At 35.4% G+C, this 24,402-nt stretch overlaps 4 protein-coding genes across 8 annotated transcripts; 1 reads left to right on the top strand and 3 right to left on the bottom strand.

Moving 5' to 3' along the window:
- Window positions 1–336: 336 nt before the first annotated feature.
- Window positions 337–4,743, top strand: LOC109158909 (long chain acyl-CoA synthetase 8-like). 3 transcript variants are annotated; one of them, XM_019306818.1, is made up of 12 exons: window positions 339–408; window positions 742–1,390; window positions 1,480–1,560; window positions 1,639–1,911; window positions 2,171–2,302; window positions 2,404–2,577; window positions 2,672–2,901; window positions 3,127–3,244; window positions 3,434–3,565; window positions 3,648–3,782; window positions 3,855–4,061; window positions 4,388–4,743. In XM_019306818.1, the coding sequence occupies exons 2-12, from the start codon at window positions 878–880 to the stop codon at window positions 4,550–4,552; spliced, it is 2,160 nt and encodes a 719-aa protein (XP_019162363.1). In that variant the 5' UTR covers window positions 339–408; window positions 742–877; the 3' UTR covers window positions 4,553–4,743. The 3 variants fall into 3 exon arrangements, with proteins under 3 accessions (XP_019162362.1, XP_019162363.1, XP_019162364.1); XM_019306819.1 differs by having other exon boundaries at window positions 343–408; window positions 739–1,390; XM_019306817.1 differs by having other exon boundaries at window positions 337–1,390.
- LOC109158910 (uncharacterized protein sll1770) lies at window positions 1,860–23,984 on the bottom strand. Of its 2 annotated transcripts, XM_019306822.1 has the most exons (20): window positions 23,761–23,984; window positions 22,823–23,411; window positions 22,600–22,743; window positions 22,385–22,510; window positions 22,186–22,273; window positions 22,017–22,110; window positions 21,836–21,929; window positions 21,581–21,635; window positions 21,354–21,445; window positions 21,106–21,276; window positions 20,967–21,023; window positions 20,788–20,871; window positions 20,454–20,538; window positions 19,969–20,030; window positions 19,780–19,854; window positions 19,602–19,706; window positions 19,332–19,473; window positions 19,146–19,232; window positions 18,627–18,634; window positions 1,860–1,870 (listed from the first exon to the last, which is right to left on the bottom strand). In XM_019306822.1, exons 2-18 carry the CDS (start codon window positions 23,390–23,392, stop codon window positions 19,159–19,161), a joined length of 2,118 nt encoding a protein of 705 aa, XP_019162367.1. In that variant the 5' UTR covers window positions 23,393–23,411; window positions 23,761–23,984; the 3' UTR covers window positions 1,860–1,870; window positions 18,627–18,634; window positions 19,146–19,158. The 2 variants fall into 2 exon arrangements, with proteins under 2 accessions (XP_019162367.1, XP_019162365.1); XM_019306820.1 differs by lacking the exons at window positions 1,860–1,870; window positions 18,627–18,634 and having other exon boundaries at window positions 19,025–19,232.
- On the bottom strand, window positions 6,616–8,969 carry LOC109158914 (RPM1-interacting protein 4-like). Of its 2 annotated transcripts, none has more exons than XM_019306828.1 (3): window positions 8,863–8,969; window positions 7,444–7,630; window positions 6,616–6,982 (listed from the first exon to the last, which is right to left on the bottom strand). In XM_019306828.1, the coding sequence occupies exons 1-3, from the start codon at window positions 8,866–8,868 to the stop codon at window positions 6,945–6,947; spliced, it is 231 nt and encodes a 76-aa protein (XP_019162373.1). In that variant the 5' UTR covers window positions 8,869–8,969; the 3' UTR covers window positions 6,616–6,944. The 2 variants fall into 2 exon arrangements, with proteins under 2 accessions (XP_019162373.1, XP_019162372.1); XM_019306827.1 differs by having other exon boundaries at window positions 7,448–7,630; window positions 8,863–8,968.
- On the bottom strand, window positions 11,060–16,043 carry LOC109158912 (acetyl-CoA acetyltransferase, cytosolic 1). The gene is made up of 14 exons (XM_019306824.1): window positions 15,913–16,043; window positions 15,014–15,076; window positions 14,284–14,382; window positions 14,027–14,200; window positions 13,806–13,911; window positions 13,314–13,452; window positions 12,905–12,982; window positions 12,737–12,802; window positions 12,391–12,476; window positions 12,103–12,202; window positions 11,900–12,010; window positions 11,754–11,795; window positions 11,526–11,612; window positions 11,060–11,386 (listed from the first exon to the last, which is right to left on the bottom strand). The coding sequence occupies exons 2-14, from the start codon at window positions 15,045–15,047 to the stop codon at window positions 11,297–11,299; spliced, it is 1,212 nt and encodes a 403-aa protein (XP_019162369.1). The 5' UTR covers window positions 15,048–15,076; window positions 15,913–16,043; the 3' UTR covers window positions 11,060–11,296.
- Window positions 23,985–24,402: the final 418 nt, after the last annotated feature.

The raw sequence follows: 24,402 nt of genomic DNA, 5'->3' as shown, positions 1-24,402 counted from the left end.
TTATTCCCTCAAAATCTCGTATGTGATATCATAATTCATAACATTTACCCTCTCTTTTGAAAATAAAGGTAATGACCACGAATTACATAACTAAGTGTGATTTTTGTAGGAATTATCGGTAAGGCAAATTTTTGGAGGGGAAAATATTTCCCATTAAAAGATTTATTTATAGTAACAATATACTAAATACTTTCCCTGACAAAAGTGGTAAAACAAAAAATTTGTAAAATCTCATCCAACAAATTATCATTTGTTTGAAAATACAGTTATAGACTTATAGTGTATATAAATAGACACATACACGCGTGTTCATCGTGCACTAAACAGAATTTACATGCATTATACATATGCTCATTTCATCAACTACCGGAGTGCAAGGCCGCTCCACCAGCTCGTCTCCTCTCTACGGTAAACATAAACGCCTTCTCCAATCTCCATTTCAATTTCATACGATTGATTCTCATGATTTTTTGAAGAGAAGAGAGAAAAGATCATCATTATTCCCGACCAACCAAACGCTATTTTAACTCTTTTTGATTTGGAACATTTTCTCTTGAAATTACGCTCCTGATTTCTTCTCCGCAAAAAAAAATGCTTTGAATCTAGGAATTAAGCTATTATCAAACTTGTCTTTCAATAATCATTTGCATTTGCCCCTTTTTCCATGGTTTATGCTATTTTGTACGGGTGTATTGTGAAGGGCTGTGGTTTGAGATCATTCTGCATTTTTTTTAATAGCAGAAATGCTACATTCAAAGCTCAAGACATTTTGGAGCTGAAATTGGGAATTCTGTAAATTGATTTTTGTGATGCGTTTAGGTTTTCTTCTGTTTTAAGATAGATGCTCGTTGCGTATAAGTGTATATAGACTGCAAAAATGGAAGGTCCCGAGGGAAGAACTCCAAATACACATACGAGGGTAAAGACTGGCATTACTATAACACCGTGCGGGGTTATTATGTTCATAATTATACCTATATTGGTTTCCCTGGCTCTTGATGAGAGGAGAAAAAAGAAGAAGAGAGGAGTTCAAGTTAATGCCGGAGGCGAGGCGGGTATTACAATGCGCAATGCTAAATTTTCTAGATTGGTTGATGTTCCATGGGAAGGGGCCATGACAATGGCAGCCCTATTTGAGCAGTCCTGTAAGAAGCATTCAAACGAACCTTTCCTTGGAAAAAGGAATGTAATTAGTAGGGAGTTTATTACAATAGGTGAGGGAAGAAAGTTTGAGAAGCTTCACTTGGGAGAGTACCAGTGGGAAAGTTATGGTCAGATATTTGATCGTGCTTCCAACTTTTCATCCGGTCTTGTTAAATTGGGCCACAACTTGGACACTCGTGTTGCTATTTTTTCTGAAAATTGTCCCGAGTGGTTGATTGCCTTTCAGGTATCTGATGACTTGGTTTCTATATGTATGGTCTAGTCTCATCTGTGTGTTCAGAATCATTTTTGAAAGCTGATAGATTTTTGTTTCAGGGTTGTTTCAGACAGAATATTACTGTGGTTACCATTTATGCTTCTTTAGAGGGTGATGCTGTAATGTATGCATTGAATGAGGTGGGCATATATTAGGTGTGAAAGTTAAACATGATGCACAATAGTTATTTTTGTTTAATGGGCTTAATATTTTGTCAGACTCAAGCATCCGCAGTAATTTGTGATACCCTGCAACGAAAGAAGTTGGCTGCAATTAGTGCAAGTTTGGAAACCGTCAAGAATGTCATTTATTTTGAAGATGATGACACTGCAAGTGATTCCAAAATTCCTGAGAAACCTGGCAATTGGACAGTATCTTCATTCTCTGAAGTTGAAAAACTTGGTAAAAGTAGCCCTGTTCATCCTAGGCTACCCGTCAAGAATGATATTGCTGTGATCATGTTCACAACTGGCAGTACAGGTGTGCCTAAGGTGCGATCCATCTTCAGTTACACATACGTAAATTGCAAGGGGAGACATTCATTTTTATTGTTCATCGTACACACAAACTTCCAACTATCTGCTACAGTATATAAAGTGCCTCAACCTATGAATCAGTGTTTGCTATTTTTCTGCTTTTCCTACATTGCATTTACTTGACTCAATACTCTATAGTTGTCTCTTTAATTTGATGTAAGTGGCACCTTATTTACTTAACTGGCTTTGTGAATTGGCTGTTGTCATATTATAGGGTGTTATGATAACTCATGGCAACATTGTAGCTACAGCAGCTGCAGGTATGACTAAGATCCCTAAACTTGGAGCCAAGGATGTGTATTTGGCATACTTGCCTCTAGCTCACGTTTATGAATTGGCTGCTGAGGTAACAATACCTAACCGAAAATTATCCTTTCATGAATTTTGGGTCCATGTTCATGTTTTAACGGCTGCCATGATTTTTGGGTCCATGCTGCTGTCTTGCAGACTGTGATATTGGCTGCAGGAGGTTCTATTGGTTATGGATCTGCATTGACGATAACAGACACATCTAATAACATCAAGAAAGGAACCCGGGGAGATGCTTCTGTGTTAAAGCCTACACTAATGGCTGCAGTCCCTGCTGTTCTTGATCGTGTTAGGGAAGGAGTAATGAGAGAGGTCTTAGCTTGAAATTAATATCCTTGTGTGAAAATTTTAATAATCAGAGTTTGTCACAAGCCAATTTATCTTTTTATTTTTATTCTTGATCTAGGTTGAGGAGAAGGGAGGCAATGTCGAAGCACTTTTCAACATTGCCTATAAGCGCCGCCTAGAAGCTCTGGAAGGAAGCTGGTTTGGAATATGGCGCCTTGAAACTCGGTTGTGGGATAAAATAATTTTTAAAAAGATACAAACAATTCTTGGAGGAAAAATTCGTTTCATGCTTAGTGGTGGAGCTCCTTTGTCTGAAGATACACAAAGATTTATCAACATTTGCATAGGGTAACTTTTCGGTATATCTTATACCTGTAAATAATATCTTCAATAATCTAATGCATTCGAGTGTATAAGTATAATCTTGTATAGTGATCAGTTTCTGTAAATGTAGTAAAGTCTTGTGCATGATTTTCACACAAGAAAAAAAGGTAGTAGCTTATTTTCATCATTCTTCCATATATCTAGTCTAGTGTTTACATTTTTAGAATTGATGCATGTGATCATTTCCAGAGCTCCAATTTGCCAAGGATATGGCCTGACAGAAACCTTTGCTGGAGCTACTTTCTCTGAGTGGGATGATAATTTTGTTGGGCATGCTGGTCCACCTCTTCCTTGTGCCTACATAAAGGTATGCTACTTTGGGATCCTCTACTTTGTCATGATTTGTTCTTCAACTGAAGGTATAACCATGGTTGCTTGAAAGAATTGATGTTTATCTGCATAGATTCATGTATGGAAGTAGTAGATTTGTTTTGTTCTTTTGATATCTGAAAATAAAATTAACTTTCATAATCATGTTACTTGAGTTAAATTGCAGCTTGTGTCTTGGGAAGAAGGTGGTTACAGAATAACTGATAAGCCAATGCCCCGGGGAGAAGTAGTTGTTGGTGGATGCAGTGTTGCTGCTGGGTATTTCAATAACGATGCTGAAACCAATGATGCATACCAAGTAAGTACTTAATTTCTGCTTTGATGAGCAGATGAAAACTATGGAACACACCTCGTTTTTACTGCTAGAAACCCGGATACAGGTTGATGAGAGGGGCATGCGATGGTTCTACACTGGCGACGTTGGAAGGTTCCATCGTAATGGATGTCTTGAAATTATTGATAGAAAGAAGGATATTGTAAAACTTCAACATGGGGAGTATATCTCACTTGGAAAGGTATAGATGCATGTTCTTTCTCTTGCTTTTATACCGGTAGTAGCAAAAATCAGATATTGGATTGAATTACAGGTAGAGGCAGCTCTTCTGTCAAGCGATTATGTGGATACCATAATGGCGTATGCAGATCCCTTCCACAATTATTGCATAGCTCTCATTGTCCCTTCACGTGAAGCCCTTCTAAACTGGGCAGAAGAATATGGATTCAGGACCAGAAATATACCTGAGCTGTGTGACAGACAAGAAGCCGTCAAGGAAATCCAACACTCACTATATGAGGTTTGTGCCCTTTTATTGTTTATGTACACATGCAAGTCATAGAAGGTAAAGCTTTTTTTGTATTCTTTTGGCCAAAGAGCTCAAAGAAAAGAAATTGAGACTGAAATTATCTATTCAAAATTCCTACTTGTACAATGAATTGAGGAGGTTTGGCCCTTTGTCCCCCTCCTCATTGTACTTCTTTATTGAGTTTTATATTGTAACCATGGGAGGCCCAACAAAAACTCAAAGTTTTAATTCAAAGTATGCTTTTTTCTTGCAAAAGTTGTATTGAAAACTCCTACTTTATGTGTCATATATGTAAGGTAATGTTTAACAATGTACAGGTAGGCGTAGATGCAGGGTTGGACAAGTTAGAGATTCCTGCAAGGATCAAGTTGTTACCAGAGCCTTGGACTCCTGAATCTGGATTTGTCACTGCAGCTCTAAAACTAAAGAGGGAACAAATTAAGGCCACCTTCAAAGACGAGATCCGTAAATTGTACAAATAAAGCGACTTTTGAGTTTTCAGCACCATTCAAGTTATTCTTTATTGGGGGATTGCATTCCAATTCCGAGAGTTTCCACTACTTCATGTTATTCTTTATCTCTTGATATGACTGGATTATCTTCCCTAACACAAATATGAAATTTTTACTCCAATTTATATGTTGTGTATAATATGTCAAAATATCAATTTCTTTGACCATTTTTTTATCATTTGATTTTTTTTCCATCCCATTGTAATGATTGGATTTATTATTTGAGTAATGTTACATACCTTAAATTATTTATAATAAATTTTGTATTAGAATTTAGAATAAGACATGATTACATAGTTAAACTCTTTTATATTAAAATTTTATACGGAGTATCTAATATAACTCCTCATTCACCAAAAAAAAAAAAAAGAAGGTATTTTCTCTTGAAAACATCAATGAAGAGTGAAGACTCAAGAGTCAAAAATGCATACATGTCGAAATATTCATGGGTCAACACAACGCAAAATAAAATGAATAAAAAACAAAATTAAAAATGAAAAACCCGCCACTGAAAGCTTTTTCCACACCAGACCACAAGAAACTATAAACAGAGTCCGCTAACTTCGGTTCCCTAAGTTAAGCTATATAAAAAAAAAACACGGTAGACTTCCGCCATAATCACTCACTCTATCTCATCTTACTTTAAACTACTCCGGCACTTCCGTTCAACTTTGATTCATTCATGGTTTTAATTCTCTATTTCTGAAATTTTGTGGATAATGGCGGCGATCGGGGCGGCTATGGTCATGTTGTTGTTTTTGCTGGTGTTGCCGGAGGAGGTGAAGGGATTCGGTTTATTTGAGAGAGAGAGAGTGGATTGCTTAACTCACAGCGTGAGCAACAAGTTCAAAGCCGTTCGCGTCTCCTTGGTCGTCATCAAAGGCATTAACCCCTGGCATTTCTCCAATGCCGCCGCCGTTGATCTTTTGGTAGGTACCTCTTCATTATATTTTTAAGCTTTGCTATTCCCTATCTCTTTTTTTGCTTTTCTGAATACCGAAAGTTGTAATTTAATCTGAATTTTCATCATATTCAAAATTAAACTAAATATTATTGATCATTATTAAATCTGAAGCATAGATTATATTTGTTACGGAGTATTATATTATTTAAATAAATATTTATCATATTTGAACTAAATATTCATGTATTATTTTATCCTACATGCTACATGAGCCTCATCTCTTATTGTGTTCTGAAATTTGATCATATTGTTACCCATATATATGGGATATTTTTAAGGTTGGTTGATGACTAAATGTGATTTTCTTGTACATGAGTGTACATTTAATAATTGCACATTAGAAGTTGGTCACGTGCTCGGCCTTGGCTAGGTTTAAGCACCGGCCACGAGACGGGGCGGGATATGTGGACTTGGTCAAGGGCCCTAACTGTCTAACTTGAGGACAGTAATAGGACTAACATTAGTATAAATTCTCATTGTTTATCTTATTTAGACATTACAATCAACATTGTAATCATCCTACACAAGTCTTTAATACAAACCATTATCTTTTCTACTTAATACTTTGTCTTTACTAATTATCATTTATCCCTTTAATTATCGATTTTGGTTAATTCGAACTACCCGAATTAATTAAATTCATTATGTACAAAAATGAGAGGTTAATGTGTCTAATTGTAATTTTTTAAAGTTCAGAATTTACTTGATTTTTCCCATAAAATTTAAGGGTCTCTATTCTACCATTTTTCTATATATTTTATTTTACATAAGAAATTGATGAATTTAATTTTTTTTTTCACTCTATTTCTATTCTTTAAACCAATCAAAATATGAATTCTGAAGTCTATTCCTTCAGCAATATAATTTCTATTATATTCATTCCTTATGAAATATAATTTTCATTCTCCCAAAGTTTTTTTTTTTTTTTTTTTTTTACAAATCCCAAAGTCTATTATGTGAACTAAACATGTTTATAGCTAACATATAAAACGGCTTCTTTCTAATTGAATTCATGACTGCTTTATTGGCTGAAAATTAATAATACTAAATTGAAGAAAGAACAACCATAAGCAAACAAGGCATTACCAGATGTCAAAAAACAAACATATTATCCGTGACAAGTAAATAGCATTCAAATCCATTATGCAAATACATTAAAGAGAGATTCACCATGACCTCGATTTAACGATGATAGAAAATAAAAACAGAACAATAGAACAACTTGGTGCACACTATCACTTCTCAAACCAAAAAGAAAAAAAAATAATCAATAAGAAATTCCAGCATGACTTATCACAGTGTAGTTAGAGCTCCGGTCTTGTGGAACACACATGAATTGCACGGTGGTTTCTGGAGATTATCTTTACAGCACAAATGAGCGTAGAGAGTGTTCATCATTCAGCAGGAGAAGATTGCATGCAACAGAACCATTTCTTCTACACAACATTAAATCAATCAGGTTATGATCTAACAAGTTGTAATCCATTCAACAAATCAAACATTAGCAATTATAATCCTCTTTAAGACACATTTTCCCTACAAAAATGCTTCTGCCTTTGTTCAATTTACTAATTTGTGTATGCATCTGAGAAGATTTGGCATACTCTAATTTATAGCCCATCACAATATTTTCATGCACTTGATTTTCTATAGGTGACTTTGTGAATAGCTTTCTGTCAAAAATTCGAAAACAGTAACAAGTTTGCCACACTTGGAGTTTTCATTATATTAGGAGATAATCAGCAGGTAAATAATCACCATGAATTTGAGGGGGTTGATTAGGCTTTACAGCATGGCTCAGACTCATAGTTATCAAGTTGATAGCAGACCAGAAGCTCATTGAGCTTGAAACAAACAAATAATGTGTGGAAGTATGGGGAACAAAGTCAGTAACAACTCACTGATTGAGGCTTTCCAAGAGTAGCTTTACGTTTATATCCAGGATCTCTCTTTGGTGGCGACTCTGGCCTGCCACCTGCCCTTTTCTCATTTCTAGCTTTGTTGAAAATCACCGTGAACCCCTCTGCTGAAGCTGGATCATTGACATCCCACTCACCAAACTTTGGCAATGGTCGCCCCATTTCCTGCAGAACGAAGTTGGGCAATTAGCATCATCATAGCTATAAAATTAACAGACAAACTTGCAGCAGCCAACCCTTACTTTAGGGGAAGAAGTTTGACAATCAGGCAGTGATATTCTCTAAATAGCATGTGTTTAGAAGGCTTCAAATGCATAAATATGTTGCTAGCTATGTGTTAAAAAGGAAAGTTTTTTGAAGTTACAAAATCTGATTCTGCAAATATTCTTCCTGGTTTATAGCAGAAATTAGTCCCCTAATTTATGGGTAGGAATAATTGCAAACAGAGGAATTAGTGCTAGTTTTCCTTTTTTAGGGTGCCTTCCTAGTTCCTGCCTTTGAACAGTTGTATCCCTCACCATCCAAATAAGAATAAAAATTTCTCCAGCAGCTAATGTCTCAGTTTTTGCTAGGTGCATGCAGATATACGTATAGAGATATATAACAAAAATATGAAAAGATTCTAATGTGCTGATCCCTTTTACCCGCGATATAACCCCAAAATGTGATTCGGCTTTGAGTTTGTGTACAAATCAAAAGTCTTTCTCAAAACTTTTAACTTATACTGATACATGAGACACCGGTGAACTAATCATTCCAAATTTCCAATAGCAATAATACGCAAATATACACAAACAATCATAGTATTGAAAAGGAATAGACATCTGAACCCAAAAATTAAAAAAATTTTAAAAAAATCATTATGAACATCAAATCTCATCTCTAAGTGCAATTAACTGATCGAATGGATTGTTCTCATTAGTGGATTAAGTGCAAATGTGGCTTTCTAAGCGTAATTTCTTCAAAATTCCAATAAAATTATTATGAAAAGCCATTCATGGGCGTTTTATTAGACATACAAAATATCTGAAAATTTTCATTTTTATGATCATTATACGGAGTAACAATTATTACAGCAAATTTTTTTCTACGAGAAGGAATACGTTTCAGAAACATTTCAACAGAACCGACAAAGAAGATCGAACAACCAGAAATTCGAAAATGATTCAAATAATTTGGATGAGACGTCAGCTGCGATTAGGACAGAGAAACAAAAATCAAAAGTGAAAAGTTGGTGCCATAGAGGAAAAGAATACATAGGAAGGGAAGATAAAAACAAAACAAAACAAAATCCGGCTTATATTTGAATCATCGACATCAAATCAAACATAAAACGGATGAAGAAGAAAGAAATATGTATATAGAGAGAGGGAGAGAGGAGAGAGGAGAGGAGATACCGCCATGAGAGAGAAAGAGAGGGAGAGCTTTTGGTTGATACGATTTGTTTCTCTTTCTCTTTCTCTCTCTGTTTGTATGAGTTTGCGTGCGAATGAGATGGGTTATGTCATGGTTTTGTTACCCGAAACCGATCCTGAGAGGTGAGAGAGAACAGGGCGAAGATGAGAGAGAAAGTATAGCTGTCTCCTACGTGGATTTTTCTCCCCTTACCTTGGACCCATGTTTTTTTTTTTTTATTTATTTATTTAAATTCTTTAAAATATTGTTCTTATTTCGTTTCATTTTAGTTATTTTGAAGAACATTAGTTTATAACAAAGGTCGTTGTATTCGTATTATTTTAGTTATTATTAAAAAAATTAATTAACAAAATGTTAGATTAATCTTATCCCATGCAATCGTGCATACCATTATAATAATATATGAAAGAAAATTATTGTAATTTTTATTTTAATGGGTGGACTGTGGAGTATATTAAATATTGTGATAGCCCAAATCCCAAGATTTGATGTAAAGAATATTTTATATTTTTATAAGAAGGATTAATTTTAGAAATAATTATTTTACTATTGACATTTATCTTTTTTATTTTAACTTTTAGTTTAATTGGTCCTTTGATTATTAAGTTTATTCTATATTGATTATTCAGTTAAATATTTATTTAATACTCCGTATGTATTAAATTAAAAGGTAATGATGTAAAAATTAATTAACAAAATCGCGTCATGTTCAAACAAAGTGTATAATAGCCTCAAATTTGGGGTAGAGAGTATCCAAATTAACTCATACATTAACATGTTCTTCATATTCCCACTTATGATGAACCTAGTGTATGAAATTTATGAAACTAATTTGCTCATCTCAGTTACAAGTCAATTTTTACATTCTTAATCTTAAATTTAACTCATATTAAATGAAAAATTTAACCAAAAGACCAAATATAAAACAAAATCAATAATCAATGGGCTATTTTATGATCAAATTGACCGTCAATAATAAAAATTACTCCATAGTAAATATCAATAGGTAATGGATAATTATCAGAATTAACTATTTCAAAGAATAAAAGTGTACTTGAAATTACCAATTGCCTAAAAGTAAAGATTTTTATTGGATGACAAGAAACATTCACAATCATTGTATGAGAATGTGCATAGTATAAACCTCACATTGTGACCTTAATCGATAAAAAATTGATCATCTTAAATCAAGAAAGTCAATAAAATGCTCCCAATTAAAGTCAAACTTAAAATTTTATTTTTATTATTATCAAACCAACCGTCTAACTAATTTCACAATTTGGCTAAATTGTCCCAAAAAGTGAAAAAGTTTTATAGTTGGGAGAAAGACTGAATTATGAAGGAAGATGCATTCATTTCCCAAGATGTGTCGCCCCTTTTTTGTGGACAAAAATATATAAAAAAAACGTTTGGGAGATGCGTTTGATGTCACAATTGGTCAAACACAAACGCATCTTCTACTTGTGTTTGTATTATTTATTTATTTTTTTTTAATCTGATCACCGGCACTTTTTCGCTGGCAACACCAGTCACCGATTACTCAGCGAAGAAAGTAGCCTTCTCCTTCGCAGGAAAAGCCGACAACACTAGGTTGGTCGCTGGCTTCTCCAGCATAGGAGAAGGCAACCAGTGGCCTTCTCCTTCACTATGAAGCCGACGATACCAGTTTAGTCGCTGGAGAATCCAGCGAAGGAGAATGCCACTGGTTGCCTTCTCCTTTGCTGGAGAAACCAACGACCAAGTCGCTAGCTTCTCTAGCAAAGGAGAAGACAACCAATAGCCTTCTCCTTTACTGGAGAAGCCGGCAACATCAGTTTGATCGCTGACTTCTCCAACGAAGGAGAAGGTAACCAATAGCCTTCTCCTTCGCTGGAGAAGTGAGCGACCAAACTGGTGTCGCCGGCTTCTCCACCGAAGGAAAAGGGCGGTGGAGAAGGCCACCTCTTTCGCTAGAGAAATCGGTGACAGGTGTCATTGGCAACCAAATTAAAAAAATAAAAAATAAAATAAAAATACAAACGTAAGTGGAAAATGCGTTTGTGTTTGACCAATTCTGACATCAAACGCATCTTCCAAACATCCTTTTCATATTTTTGTTCACAAAAAAAAAGGTGACACATTTTGGGAAATGAATGCATCTCCACATTTCAGTCTTTTTCCCTTTATAGTTGGGTAGACTTGATATTATGGCGGAAAGTCATCCTGCCTCCATTTTATTGATGATAATACACAATACACTCAAAATGAAAAAAAAAAAAAAACAAAAACATTTGGAATACATAAAAAGGGGCCCCAGGTAGTGAAATTTGTTCCCAGGTCGTGGTTTGGGCATCTAAACATAACCTCTAAATAGTACAGATGAAACCCAAATGGCAGAAGCATGGTTAATTTCCTATATTGATTAACTAAAAAGGATCAAACCAGCTCTAACACCAGGGCGGAAGCACCTCCTCCGCCGTTGCACACGCCGCCAACTCCGTATTTCCCGTTCTTCTGCTTCAACACCTGCACCAACCCATTTCAATTCTTATGAGTTATGATGATAGCTCATTTAGATAATGCTCATCCTAACATAGCTCTACACTAAGGCATTTGAGTTTTACAAAAAATCTGGAACCGAGGAATCCAGTGTGGTAAAACATACCCCAAGAAGTGTAATCAATATACGGGCGCCACTGCATCCTAGAGGATGCCCCAAAGCTACGGCTCCACCATGAACGTTTACTTTCTCCTGAAAAGCACAAATTAAAGGCAATCCTGTCATGTGATGAAAGTGTGTACTTATTTTGAGTGTGATTCACGAGTTGGTTAGCAAGTACTCCATAATAAATATATTCTCGAATGGAAGAGCTCAAAATATGAGAGAACTCACCGCATCAAGCTCCAGCAACTTCTGATTTGCAAGAGCCACAGCCTGCATATATGGTATGTTTGGAATGAGAAGGGATACGGATGCAAACTCAAAGGTAAAAACTTGGAAGTATATTTATTTTGAAAGAGTTAGGCAAGGAAACATACTGCAAAAGCTTCATTGATTTCATAATAGTCAACTTGAGAAGCTTCAAGGCAAGCATTTTTAATAGCCTTTGGAATTGCAAGTGCAGGAGCAGTTGTAAATAGTTCGGGTGCCTGCATCATTTTATCAAATTTATGCATCAATATTGTGAATTAAAAAAAAAATGATTGCAGCTAATAATAGGATATTGAAGTATAGGTCATACATGAGCAGCATCTGCATATCCTTTAATCTTTCCAATCACAGTTAAACCAAGCTTAACAGCTTTCTCTCCACTTACTAAGACCAGAGCAGCAGCACCATCACTGAAAATTAGATTGTTTTACTTGTCAACAAAATTTCATAAAAATGGATACAAGAATTTCTTCAGTAAATCAGAGCCTGGTGAATGGCACTCAAAGAAGTGTAAGAAGGGAATCTGAGATATAAGCATTCATGAAAACAATTCTTTTTCACCAAAATAAATAAAATGAACGGGTGCATGTAAACAAACCTTATGCTAGAAGCGTTGCCAGCAGTCACGGTACCTCCAGTTTCCTTAAAACTTGGTCGGAGTTTCCTCAACTTTGAAGCATCAAACTGGCGAGGCAGAATGAGAGTGTACCGTTAAAGTAATATTCCATAATACTTTCAAAGTTTTAAAGCCATTTTAACAATCCTTACATTTGGCAAAGTACTTCAGATAGTGATTTACATTTACACAAAGATGCAGGAATATAAATTTGGCATTTAATTGTCAGGAATTGATTCATCTTCATCACTAGTTTTTGTTTTTGTTTTCTCCCATGGTGAGGAATGGCAAGTACTGAATTAGTGAATATCTGAAATAATATATTTACCTTCCCCAAACCTTCATCCTTATCAACAATTGTAGATGGCTTTCCTCTTCCCCCTGATACTTCAACCTGCAAATTATCAAATTATGATAAAATACTCTTAAAGAATTAATCAGACTTGTTGTTTTTAAGAGGAAAAGGGTTGTAGTGAATGTGATCAAGTTGTTTTACCGGCACGATCTCCCATGAAAAAGCACCAGCATTTTGAGCAGCAATACCGCGTTCAAAACTTTGAACTGCAAAATTATCCTGTTTGCATCATTTAAGATTAGTTATTAAACTCCTTAGCAAATTCGAAGTTTTCCTTTGCTTTTACAACTGCACTAAGACAAGTGCATTCAAATGCTAAAAGGTAAAACTAAAAATGATACTTGTTTTAGACACGTTATTCTCACATTTGTAAATATTCTGAAAAAGATAAATCAATATGAAAACATTGGAAATAAAGGAAAATAGGAAAAAGGTAAAAACATGATTAAGCAATGTCATCAGTTTCATGTCTACACTAGAAAGGAGTCCAGAAATAGAATTACTAGATTCAACAAAAAATATTTTGGAATGTAATAACTTCTACACAAACCTGGTCTTCTCGTGATAATTTATGAGTTTCAGCACATAATTCAGCACAAACTCCCATTCCGCAATCATTGTAGACATCCCACAAACCATCTTTAAGCATTCCATCAACAAGAGTATCATGCCCAAGGCGAGATCCTTTTCTGCAATTATGCAGAGATGCAGGGTAAATAAATATAACACTCACCCATATGTACTGGAATTGCAAGCACAATATGATATTGCCTAACAAGAATTCAGCGAAGACACAACAGCTGGTAGAGTGTATAGCATCTGCGTTGTAATCTATAGATACTTATGACTGTACCTCACTTAGGCCAGTTTAGAGGTTCTAAATTTATTCCTCAAGTATTAGTCAATTTGGAAGTTTATACCTTGATTCATTCCCCACACCATACCCCTTTCCTATTTCCACCTGGGGAAGCAGAGTGAGAGCCAGTTGGGGCTCAAATGAGTAAAGACACTATAGAAGTATCATCGGTAGAAGAATACAAACCTTGCTTCAGCAATGTATTTGGGAGCATTTGACATGCTTTCCATGCCACCGGCAACAACAACATCATTGATGCCCAACTGGATACTTTGCGCAGCAAGCATAGTTGCTGCAGTGCAAAATAAATATATCATGTTATTAGGCTTAATGTTTCGTATAATAATTGTTGTGGTACATATGATTATGGAGGTTCCACTGTTGCACTGAAGAAATGGTGCACAAACCTTTCATCCCAGATGCACAAACTTTGTTGACAGTTGTGCAGACCACTGTGTTAGGGATTCCTGCACCAAGTGCTGCTTGTCTGGCAGGAGCTTGGCCCAGGTTTGCACTGAGTACATTTCCAAAGATTACTTCTTCGACAAGTGATGGTTCAATATTTGCCCTCTTAAGAGCACCTAAAGTGGCATTGAAGAAGAAATAATTTAATATGAAGATCTGCATGGTGAAGAAATTATATGAACATGGTGGTTTATCTTACTTTCAATAGCTATGGATCCAAGCTTGGTAGCTGACAATGATGAAAGAGAGCCAAGAAAGCCACCCATTGGTGTACGGGCAACACCAACAATGCAAACATCTATTTAACATAAATAAAGTAATGATCAATCATTGGATCTGTAGATATGTGTATGAAAAAAAGGCCAAACTCAAAAAGTCTTAATTACACAAAAATTGTGCACCATCTGGAGACATCAAATGATCAACAAAACACACAGATTTACAAAATTACATGAACCTGCTACAAACGACATATGCAAACACATACTATTGGAAATGCTTAATTATATGCTTATAATACAAGAATAAATTGTTCATGCGGAACTCAATGAATAGTGATTCAATGATGAAAATAAACAGAGAATAAATTTAGTTTAAACTAAAACTAAAAAGAAAAGCATGAGGTCAGATTTTGGCAATTGGATTATCAGATGAGAAATAGAGACAATAAGAGTTAATTTGCATTTCAGGTACACCAATGGGAACTTGATCTAAGTGGCTTTTGAAAATTTTCAAATCCAACGGAATATATAAATCATACAAGCTCCATATGCAAATACAATAGGAAAAGAATTTCCAGCAACTGTTGACATCAGACAGAACCGGAAACACTTTTCTGGTTTTAATCAAATAGGTTTTTCAAATAAAAATTTTCTTCTAAGCAATTCACAAACTTTAAAGATAGATGGGACTAGAGCAAATGTATTTACCTCTAGGATTGATAGTTTCTGCTGATGGAGCCATTGCAAGTTAAGATATAAGCAAATCTGTGTCTGTTTCATACAAAACTCAATTAGAATTTCCCTATTTCTCATTCTCACAAGAAAGATCGCAGCACAATTGCCTAACAACATGCAAGAAGCGTGTGGCCTCACAATTTATAAATAGAGAGAGAAAGAGAGAAATCTCCCTTGCCTATACGACACCATAACATTAGCCTAAAGTTCACTTCAACCAGTCTAAAACTATAATACCTTAGCACATGCACTTCTTTTCAAACCAAGCAAAAAGAACACAAAATCATTTAAATTTAAAATTCTAGCTAAAAAATAGTTCAGCTTAACTACAAACCACTCCACTTACACCCCAACTAACCCAAAAAGGGGGAAAACAAAAGAAAATATCATACCAGGCCGCAACTACTATTCCTGAGATTTAACAATTTCATCATATCGTTGGCCTATCAATTAGTACCCAGCTGATAACAAAACAGGCAAAAAAAACTTAATTATAGCCTTGACTGCGCTTCAAACCACTAGAGTTTTCGTGGCTTCATGGATACATATATATGCAACATAAACCAGACCTGCAAGTTGACCTTAGCATTTCCGGAGTTCCCGAAGAAAAACATTCAGTACAGTAAAAACTAGATCTAATTCACTACTCCAAATGATCAGACGCTAAATCAGTGACAGAACACATTCTGCATACACAGCTGATTTCGAAATTAGATTTAGTTAACAGCTTAACACAAGTACAAATTTAAAAAATCAACAAACGATACAAATTGGAAAAAAAAAAAGAAGAAGAAGAAGCTCATCAGAATTGATCTACAAAATGCACAGACGAACAGATCGAAAAATGCAGCGATTAGCTTTTGGAGTAGTACCTGTCTGGATAAATTAATGATCCTCGACAAACCAGAGCAGCAAGTTATGGAAAGTGAGTTGTCAAGTGAAGTGAAATAGAGGCAGTCAGATATATATAGGAGATGAAGAGGAACCCAAATGGTGGCTATGGGCGCCATCCGCCGCCATGTGTATTACAAAATTCTAAAATACATAAATCGTGTATTTAATTTTTTACGGGAAAATAGCACTTTTTCCCATTGAATTATATACTTGTAGCACATTTTTCATGAATTATTCAGAAAAAAAGTGCTATAAGTATATAATTTAGGGAAAAAAAAGTGTTATTTTCTTTATTTCTTTTACTATGTAAAAAATTAAATAAAACTCTATACTAAATAGGGATGTCAATGGGACGAGATAAAGGCGGAAAGACATACTTCCCGTCCTCACACTTAATTTTCTCTCACATTTTTCGTTCTCGTCCTTGATGGAAAATTAAAAATTCTCTATACTTAATTTTCTCATACATTTTTCGTTCTGGTTATCGATGGGAAATTAAAAATTTTCCTCATCTCCATTCCTGATTTCCTAATTCTCGTTTTTGTTAGAGCGGGGAGGCAAATTCCCCGTTGGTATAATATATAAGTTTACATTTCTCTTGTATTATTTATTGCGTTTATCACAATACATATATTAACTAAAGAGACCAAGACTATGTGGTTTAATAGTACTCGGATTGGACTTCTATTTTGAGCTTCAGTGAAGGCGTTATTGATTCTTTGTGTTTCAATAGGTTGAGAAAGTATAGAGCCAGTAACATTCAAAAAAAAAATTAACTAAAAAGTATTTTTATTTATTATTTACTTTCACAATTGTATAATTATATACACATTTATTTTTTGTACACCTAAGTAGTCTAAATTATTATTTATATAATAAATAACAGGACAAGAACAATTTTTAAAATAGGGAGTGATGATGGCTGGCTGAATGGCTGCTGGAGTGCTGCACGAGGTACACGTAAGTAATTTCAGTAAAAAAAATGGCTGCTAATAAAACAGGAATTCTGGTTTTCGTCTGCATTTTATTGTTTTTATGGACCGGCTTTGTTGACTGCCATGTGAAATTTTCTGGCTCAATGATTCCCACACCCAACTTGAAAAGATAAGAGATTTTACACGTGTAATTATGAAAGAGAAAATGAGAGAAAAAAAAAATTCAAAAAAATTAGAATTACGCAGTCAGGCAGCGCGGGCGCGAGAGTTGTGTTTCACGAACGTGAGACGCAACTCTCCCTCTTCACATGTGGGTCTCACCCTCTGCAAAATTCCTATTTTTGCAAGATAACCCCATCCCCTTTCTCTCCTTTCTCTTTCACTTTATCATTTTTTCTTCAAAGTCTGTGCACAAACTCTCTATTGAAATTACTCTTAGGTGGGAGGATCAATGTACATAAAGAACATATCACATTAGATAAAACTTCCACGCTTCAACTACAAAATTTGATTATATGGCTTAACCATTCGGGATTTGTTCTCTATTTTCTAGCCATACTAATACTATGCCAAAACCAATGTGCATAAATGACATTGATTGACTTCATTGATTTCATTTTTATATATAATTTAACGTTATATTAAAATTAAAAATGCACAAGAACTCTTAAATATGAATATTTTTCATGTGTCTCAATATTTATTTTTACTTTTTTTTTTTAAATTTAAAATACAATTTAGGTTAAAATATTTCGTATCTAGTATACTTTTGTTTTTGGGTCACTAATCCGATTGAATCGGAGAGGTTAATTAAGTCTAATTTGACTTCATTATCGCACCAATTAATTAGGAGAACTACAGCATTATGTTCTTCACCTGTAATGTGGGCCAATACTGCCATTTAATTAGACTTTAAACCACCTTAGTCCCACTATGCTACAACGAAATGAATTTCAGCATATAATTAAGTTTAAACTACCTTGCCAAAGACCTTGTAATGCAATGGCGCCAAATTGCTCCCTTATCAGGAAAGTTGTGAGATCGAGTCTCAATAGTTATGAACAAATTATGCATTGTAATAGAGTCAGTAGTATTCAAAAAAAAAAAAAAAAAAAAAAAAAAAAAAACTACCTTGGTCCTACTATATGCTACCAGGATTTGAATCTCAGCTGGTCAATATAGGTGTGTGTCCATTTAACTATGGAATAATGCTTCTTTTCCTACATCTTTTACCATATAAGGCTTCCCGCTTTAATGTGATATATCATGTAAATTTTATTTCATTTATTATGTATCTTTTATTAATTTTGACTTTTTAACTAAACACGAATGGATTTCTTCTCACAAAAGTTGAATTCCCAACCTAAGGGTCCCGTACACTCCGATATGATAAAACATTTAGGAGGATGTAAATCATATTGACTCAATGACTCAGCAGATGTGACTAAATGCTGGTGCGACACAAGAAACCTGCCCACTTTGAATATAGTCTCCACATTTCTTTAATCCTTAAAATAAGCTAGGATGATGCTTAATTAATACAGTGATAATATGCGGAGAGAATAGCATTACTATTAACTATGTGACGAAGAAAAACATAACATTACTTACAAATTATATTTATGAATTCATTTGTCATTTAACATTACTAATTATCATGATTGTACTTATATTTTTATTATATGTACTCTTAAATTATATAAATTTTACTCTATTATTTTTATTTTATATGATGTGAGTCTTAAAAAAGTATTTACATACAAAACTTGTAAACAAAGTACAAATTTGGAGTAAGAAGTAGAAGTTGATGTAATATTATTACATAGGAGAAATTCAGTCAACTCGAAAATCCTAGTTGACGGCTAAACAAGGCATTTATGATTTATCCCACAGATAAACAAAGTCACCGTACTTGACTCTTAACTAATTAATTATAAGTCAAGTCATCCAACTCTGACTGGTTATGAATTCATTTATTCATCATCCCACCTAAATTTTTCTAAAATACTTTTTGAAAGAAAAATATAAAAGATAAAATATGGAATATGAAATATATATTCTATTTTCTAAACAATAATTTAAGAAAAAGGGTAAAATAGATCATCAAATTCAATATAAAAGAATATATATATACTTTATAATATGTTATACAACTATATACTAGTTTTACATTTTAACAAAAAAAAAATCCCACCTATTAAATTTACCCTTTTAGCCGTGGGAAAGATAAATAAAAAATGAAGTAAAAACAATTAGAAAAAGAGGGAAAGAAACACATAAAATCTAAAATCAAATCATTTTCTCAAATTTCTCAAGTCTCTTCACCCTCTGCATGGACCTAATGAGCAGAGTTAGAAAAACACCTGCAAACAAAAGTGTTAAGGTTAATGTTTGCAGCAGGAAATCTAAGGATACATAAAACATGAAAGACGAAACCTCTCGATCGAAACGCTGTTTTTCACCTGCACCAACGAATGTTCCATTGGCAAACATTTGATTGCCTTGGCTGCTGAATGTTATGCCGACGTTGAGTAGCGTGCCGCCAAGAACCGTGTACATGGTTGCCATTTGTAGTATGGTTGCCTTGCGAGCCGCTCTTTCGGACTGATAAGGTTTTCGTGGTTGTAATTTGTAAATGTCAGAAAATCAAATGAGAACGTGAAATTTCAGTAGTTATCTCCAAAAATCATTAGTAGACCCCGTAAACTAGTTCTTAAAAATTGAATAATTACCTCGAGGACTCGAACTCGGAGCTTCAAATCTCCAGATTCAAGTTGTTTCACAAACTCCTCGATCCTCTGAACTCTGTAAGGCATCGATATGGTGTATGACCTCGCCTGCAATATATTATTCTGTTAAAAATACGGTTCTTAATCAAATATGGAGGAGAAGAAAGAGGTGGATAGGTACATCGTCGGCTTGTTTCCTTAATTCCTGAACAAGTCGTGTTCCGCCCCGTTGCTTCTGTCTTAAATCTAAGAGCTCCTGAATGTAAAATTAGAATTTTAGATGCCAAGAATCCATAGGTACTTTCTCAGTGTTGGTCTGTAGCATTTAGCTGCGGGTGTGAATGCAATAATTCACGCAAATATTGTAAACCTGTGCATATGGGGCGGCAATCTTAGCAAAAGAAAAATCTGGGTCCAGACTGTAGCCAATGCCTGTAGAAACGCAAAATAAAGCAGGGTTCTTGTAAGCCTGTTCTTGTAGAAATAATACTATATGCTGCATTATTGCGTGGTTATCAAAGCCACCATACAGTTTTCTATGTTTTTAAGTGATGGGGGAAACCCGCAACCACTACCTGAGGGTATGCACTTTCCTTGTAATCCTAGCGGGCAAAGGACCAGAACAAGAAGGAGGTCAACCTAGGGCAAAGGACCACAAGGAGTTAAACCAAGCTAGGTTGCCCATAATTGACCAGCTCAAATCAAGAAGGCCAATAAGCTCCTACTGGGAGTCGAATTTGTAACCTTGTGGTTACCAAGTCAACAACCTGACCAATTTGGTTCAAATTGCCCCAGTTTTCTATGTTTCATAATATGTGTGTGTGTGTGTGTGTGAGAGAGAGAGAGAGGAAGGACCTTCAAGGGTTGAAAATGCCCTCAGGACAAAAGTGAAGGTGGATGGGAACCGGAATGGTTGATCCAACGCGATAGCAAACAAATCCTGCAGAGCTTTCCAGTGTGAAATTGTGATGGCAAGCGAAACTAAAGTGTGAAGGAATTATTAAAGCAATAGTAATGGTTGACCGGAAAACTTGAATAAAAGTGTTTATGTACTCATCAATCAAAATCCCGTTTAATTCCTATAGAGAAGAACGAATTACAGAAAACCCAAAAAAAAGTTATGCAAATTGGAATAGAGAATTCTCAGGAAATTTCTACCCGGGTGCAAAACTATAGCATTTCATAATACCTCGCCAATTGCTGATAGTGTCTGTTGTTGATCAGGCCTTTGATCTAACAAATTATCCAAGAAAAACTGCACCGATCTCCTCACCTGAGAAGCAGTAGGCATGCCAAAAAAATGGTCATTTTATAGAAATTTGTTCACACTTCAAGACAAAATTTTCATTTTGCGGTTTTGTAACATACGGATGACATGTCTCCGGTGGGTTGAAGCGCTCCAAGATCAATGAGACCTTGCATAACCTGTTTATGAAGCATTCAAATCTTAGCTAATGCACCGAGAAGAATCCATTCAATCGGAGTATCAAAATGAAGAATTGTAGACCTTTTTTGCATCCTTTTCATAAACAGCATAGAAAATTCCGAGGAGCCTCTCTCTTGTAAAGTTCTTAATATCTCCCATCATACCAAAGTCATAGTAGATTAGAGCTTCATCGACATCTATAGCGAGATTTCCCGGGTGGGGATCAGCATGGAAAAACCCTGTCCTTAGTATCTGCATAACAAGAATCAGAAAATTATTCAAGGTAATGAAGATACTAACATTCGTCCACCAGAAGTTAGACAACACACCTGAATTAAATAGGCTTCAATCGCTCGAGATGATATCCGAGATCGGCTAAAACCGCGTGCATCTATCGCATCCAACGAGTTGATCTTTACCCCTGCTCATTAGGTTATAAATAAATAAATAAATTCAACGATTAATCCCCCGTGCTGCAACTGCTTTACCTAACTAGACAATGTAATGCTATGCTCCGTGACACAATAATTACGATAAGTTAGTTTCTAAAGTATACCTGGAACATACTCGAGTGTCAACACCTTCGGTGCGGTATAATCCCAGTACACCAACTGGAGTGGGGGAAAAAGAAGCACATTTAGTTACGTATAATTAGTTGGAAAAAAATGAAACTAAACCAATGACCTTGTTGTCTAGTGGCACGAAGTGACTCTCCCAAATGGTAGGTTGAGAAAGTAGTTATGAACAGATACTACATTATAACAGAGTCAGTAGTACTAAAAAAAAATTAGTTTTTTGGAAGGAAACATACAGGTACTCGGACCCATTTTATGTTTCGAAAGTCCCGTCGAAATCTGTCAGCATTCTTCCCTTCGTTTATATAATCTATTTCCTCGTACAATATCCTGAAATTTCATGAAAGCAAACGAGAGCATGTAACTAGTCAAGTTACTTTATACGACGAAGAACTAAAACTAGTGTCGCTCACTCACTTGGAACATTCTTCGTAAATTCCTATCCAGTCTCTGGATGGGCCACCGAGCGTTTCACTGTTCTGAAAGTACTCAGCAATTAATTTGAGATTTCCTGCACGAAGGGAAGTCAAAACCTGTTGCCAACCACGGTACGGTATATCCGGTTTCATAGGACATTAGGACTCACTCAGATCAATGTCGAATAGCTTTTTCAAACCGGGTCTCTGAACTTTCACGACGACTTTTTCTCCATCATGCAAGACAGCACGGTGCACCTAATCAAAGTTTCACAACATACAAATCAGCATAACGATTAAATATTGACTTAAGACGATGTGTTACTTTCACGATACAGAATAGTTGAAAATTAAACATGAAACAAACACCTGACCAAGACTAGCAGCAGCAATCGGCCGGTCTTCAAATTCCTTGAACAAAAGATCAACCGGAACTCCCAACTCCTTTTTAATGAAGTCTTTTGCTTTGGTCGGTGAGAAAGCCGGAACTCTATCCTGAATCATATGCCGACATTCGTTACGCAAAACATCAGATTCAAAGGCCATCAACAATCAAGATTGCTTCTATAAAAACACAGTTATACCTGCAATTTGGCAAGCTCATCAACAAACTCTCGTGGAAATAGATCAGACCTAGTCGAGGATAATTGTCCGAGTTTAATAAAGGTCGGTCCAAGTTGCAGCACACGTTCCCTTAACCATGAAGCAGTTTTTCGTCTTCTGTTTTTCTGGAATTAAAGAGCTTAAGACTCAGAAATCATAAACTTGACTGATCAAACAAAATGCCCCAATCGAACCAAATCTCACCTGCTTATCTTCTGCGAAGCCTCCCACATATGTCCATTTGGCATTATCCAAGAAAACTCGCACCCGTAGTGAAATAACAAAGGACCAAACATCTACACTTCTTTGAACGGAATTATAATTCTCGTTGGCCCAACTGAAGCCTTCATCTGAAGGCAAAACCTTGAGATCATCGACGGGCGGAAGCTCTTTGGATTTTGTTTTTCTCATAACACCTGGAGCCGCATCTCTCTTAACTATGCTTGCCCGATTAACAACTTGTTTTGTACCGTTAACTATTTCAACTCCATTTATTGACGGTCCTCTTTCTTTCATGACTTCACTTGTAGGTACCATTTCAATCGGACGACGATTCATACCTCTTTTCACATGGGACTCTCTCTGTTGCATCCGAACTAAAAACCCATGGACCCTTTCAGGTGGCTTACATGAACGTCGCTTCAATTTCAAAGAAAATAAAGGGGAAATTGACAGTGAAGAGTTATGGCCAATAAGGCCATCCCCCTTTCTTCCATAGTCAATCAATTCCCCCTTGCGGCAATAGCAGCTGTGAGAAGCCAGTGTTGCCGCCATTTTAGATACAAACCTGGAAATAAATCATTCATAAAACGAATTCAACAATCAAGAATCACTAAGAATCAGACCGCAAAATTCCCTATAGATAATTGAACAAACCCTTTCCTCCCAGATAATATACACCTTTTGAACATCCTATTTCATCTTCTCTGAACAAAAGCCTAATTAGCAAAACCAAACAATCCTTCATTCTTTGCAAACAGGAATCATATCATATCCGAGCAATACAAGCATATATGTTTCAAAACATACCTCTTTCAACCTTAAAAATCAAAACTTTGATCTAGGTCCCACACACAAACACAGGGAATAACATAGAATAACAAAAAAGAAACTTTAAATCAAGTTGGGAAGGAAAGAACTGAGAGGAACCTCTTGAGCTGCCAGCCACAAGATTTTGAGAGATTTTGTTGGACTTGTACAGCAAGAACTGAAGAATTGAAGGCAGGAAGTTACTCCATTAGAACTGGGAAGTGGAAACGTGCAAACTTGGTACAACTATGTTTTAGTGTTTTTAGCGTAAGTTCTTGCGTTTTGACAAATACCAGGAACCGTTGCGAAGAAACCAGCTAACCGACAAAGAAACTGAAAAGGTATCTTGAATATGCACCAGTACTTACTAGGCACCCAGGTGGCGTTCGATGTGCTTCTCCATTCCCACCAATACCAAAACACTAAATTCAAAAGAAATAAAAAATTAAAAGGTCATCCCGCACCATAAATTGTTTATGCAGCTGTTGGAACATATATTTTGATCCATTTATTATTAATTAAGAATGTACATAGAATAAATTATATTTTAAAATTGTATTTAAATTTTTGTAAGCGATCTGTAAATCGTGTCGCCCACATTATTATGCGGGAGGTTGTTTCAGAGTCAGGTTGCAAAGAATGGTTTGATACCCCTTCTTTTTCCTGGTTGATTGTATTTCTGATGATTTAATGAATTAATTCTTTACTCTAAAAAAACTTTGTAATTATTAAATTAAAAAAAAAAAGAATTTGTA

Source organism: Ipomoea nil, unplaced genomic scaffold (genome assembly GCF_001879475.1).
Source record: "Ipomoea nil cultivar Tokyo-kokei standard unplaced genomic scaffold, Asagao_1.1 scaffold2826, whole genome shotgun sequence".
NCBI lineage: Eukaryota > Viridiplantae > Streptophyta > Magnoliopsida > Solanales > Convolvulaceae > Ipomoea > Ipomoea nil.
Note: the sequence above shows the minus strand (reverse complement) of the source record. Positions and strands in the feature narration are given on the sequence as shown.

Bases quoted from the DNA above. Each gene is read 5' to 3' on its own strand.
- LOC109158912 (XM_019306824.1), bottom strand. From the start codon at position 15,047: ATGGCTCCATCAGCAGAAACTATCAATCCTAGAG. The intron at 12,803-12,904 runs GTAAAACAACTT...GATAATTTGCAG, and splicing joins TTTCATGGGAGATCGTGCCG to GTTGAAGTATCAGGGGGAAG. The intron at 12,011-12,102 runs GTATGACCTATA...AAAATGATGCAG, and splicing joins GATATGCAGATGCTGCTCAT to GCACCCGAACTATTTACAAC.
- LOC109158910 (XM_019306822.1), bottom strand. From the start codon at position 23,392: ATGGCGGCAACACTGGCTTCTCACAGCTGCTATTGCCGCAAGGGGGAA. The intron at 19,855-19,968 runs GTTTACAATATT...TTTTACATTCAG, and splicing joins TTGCCGCCCCATATGCACAG to GAGCTCTTAGATTTAAGACA. The intron at 19,233-19,331 runs GTGAAAAACAGC...TTTTGTTTGCAG, and splicing joins TGGAACATTCGTTGGTGCAG to GTGTTTTTCTAACTCTGCTC.
- LOC109158914 (XM_019306828.1), bottom strand. The intron at 6,983-7,443 runs GTTGTTACTGAC...AATGTTGTGTAG, and splicing joins TGGAAAGCCTCAATCAGTGA to AAGAAATGGTTCTGTTGCAT.
- LOC109158909 (XM_019306817.1), top strand. From the start codon at position 878: ATGGAAGGTCCCGAGGGAAGAACTCCAAATACACATACGAGGGTAAAG. The intron at 3,783-3,854 runs GTATAGATGCAT...ATTGAATTACAG, and splicing joins AGTATATCTCACTTGGAAAG to GTAGAGGCAGCTCTTCTGTC. The intron at 4,062-4,387 runs GTTTGTGCCCTT...AACAATGTACAG, and splicing joins TCCAACACTCACTATATGAG to GTAGGCGTAGATGCAGGGTT.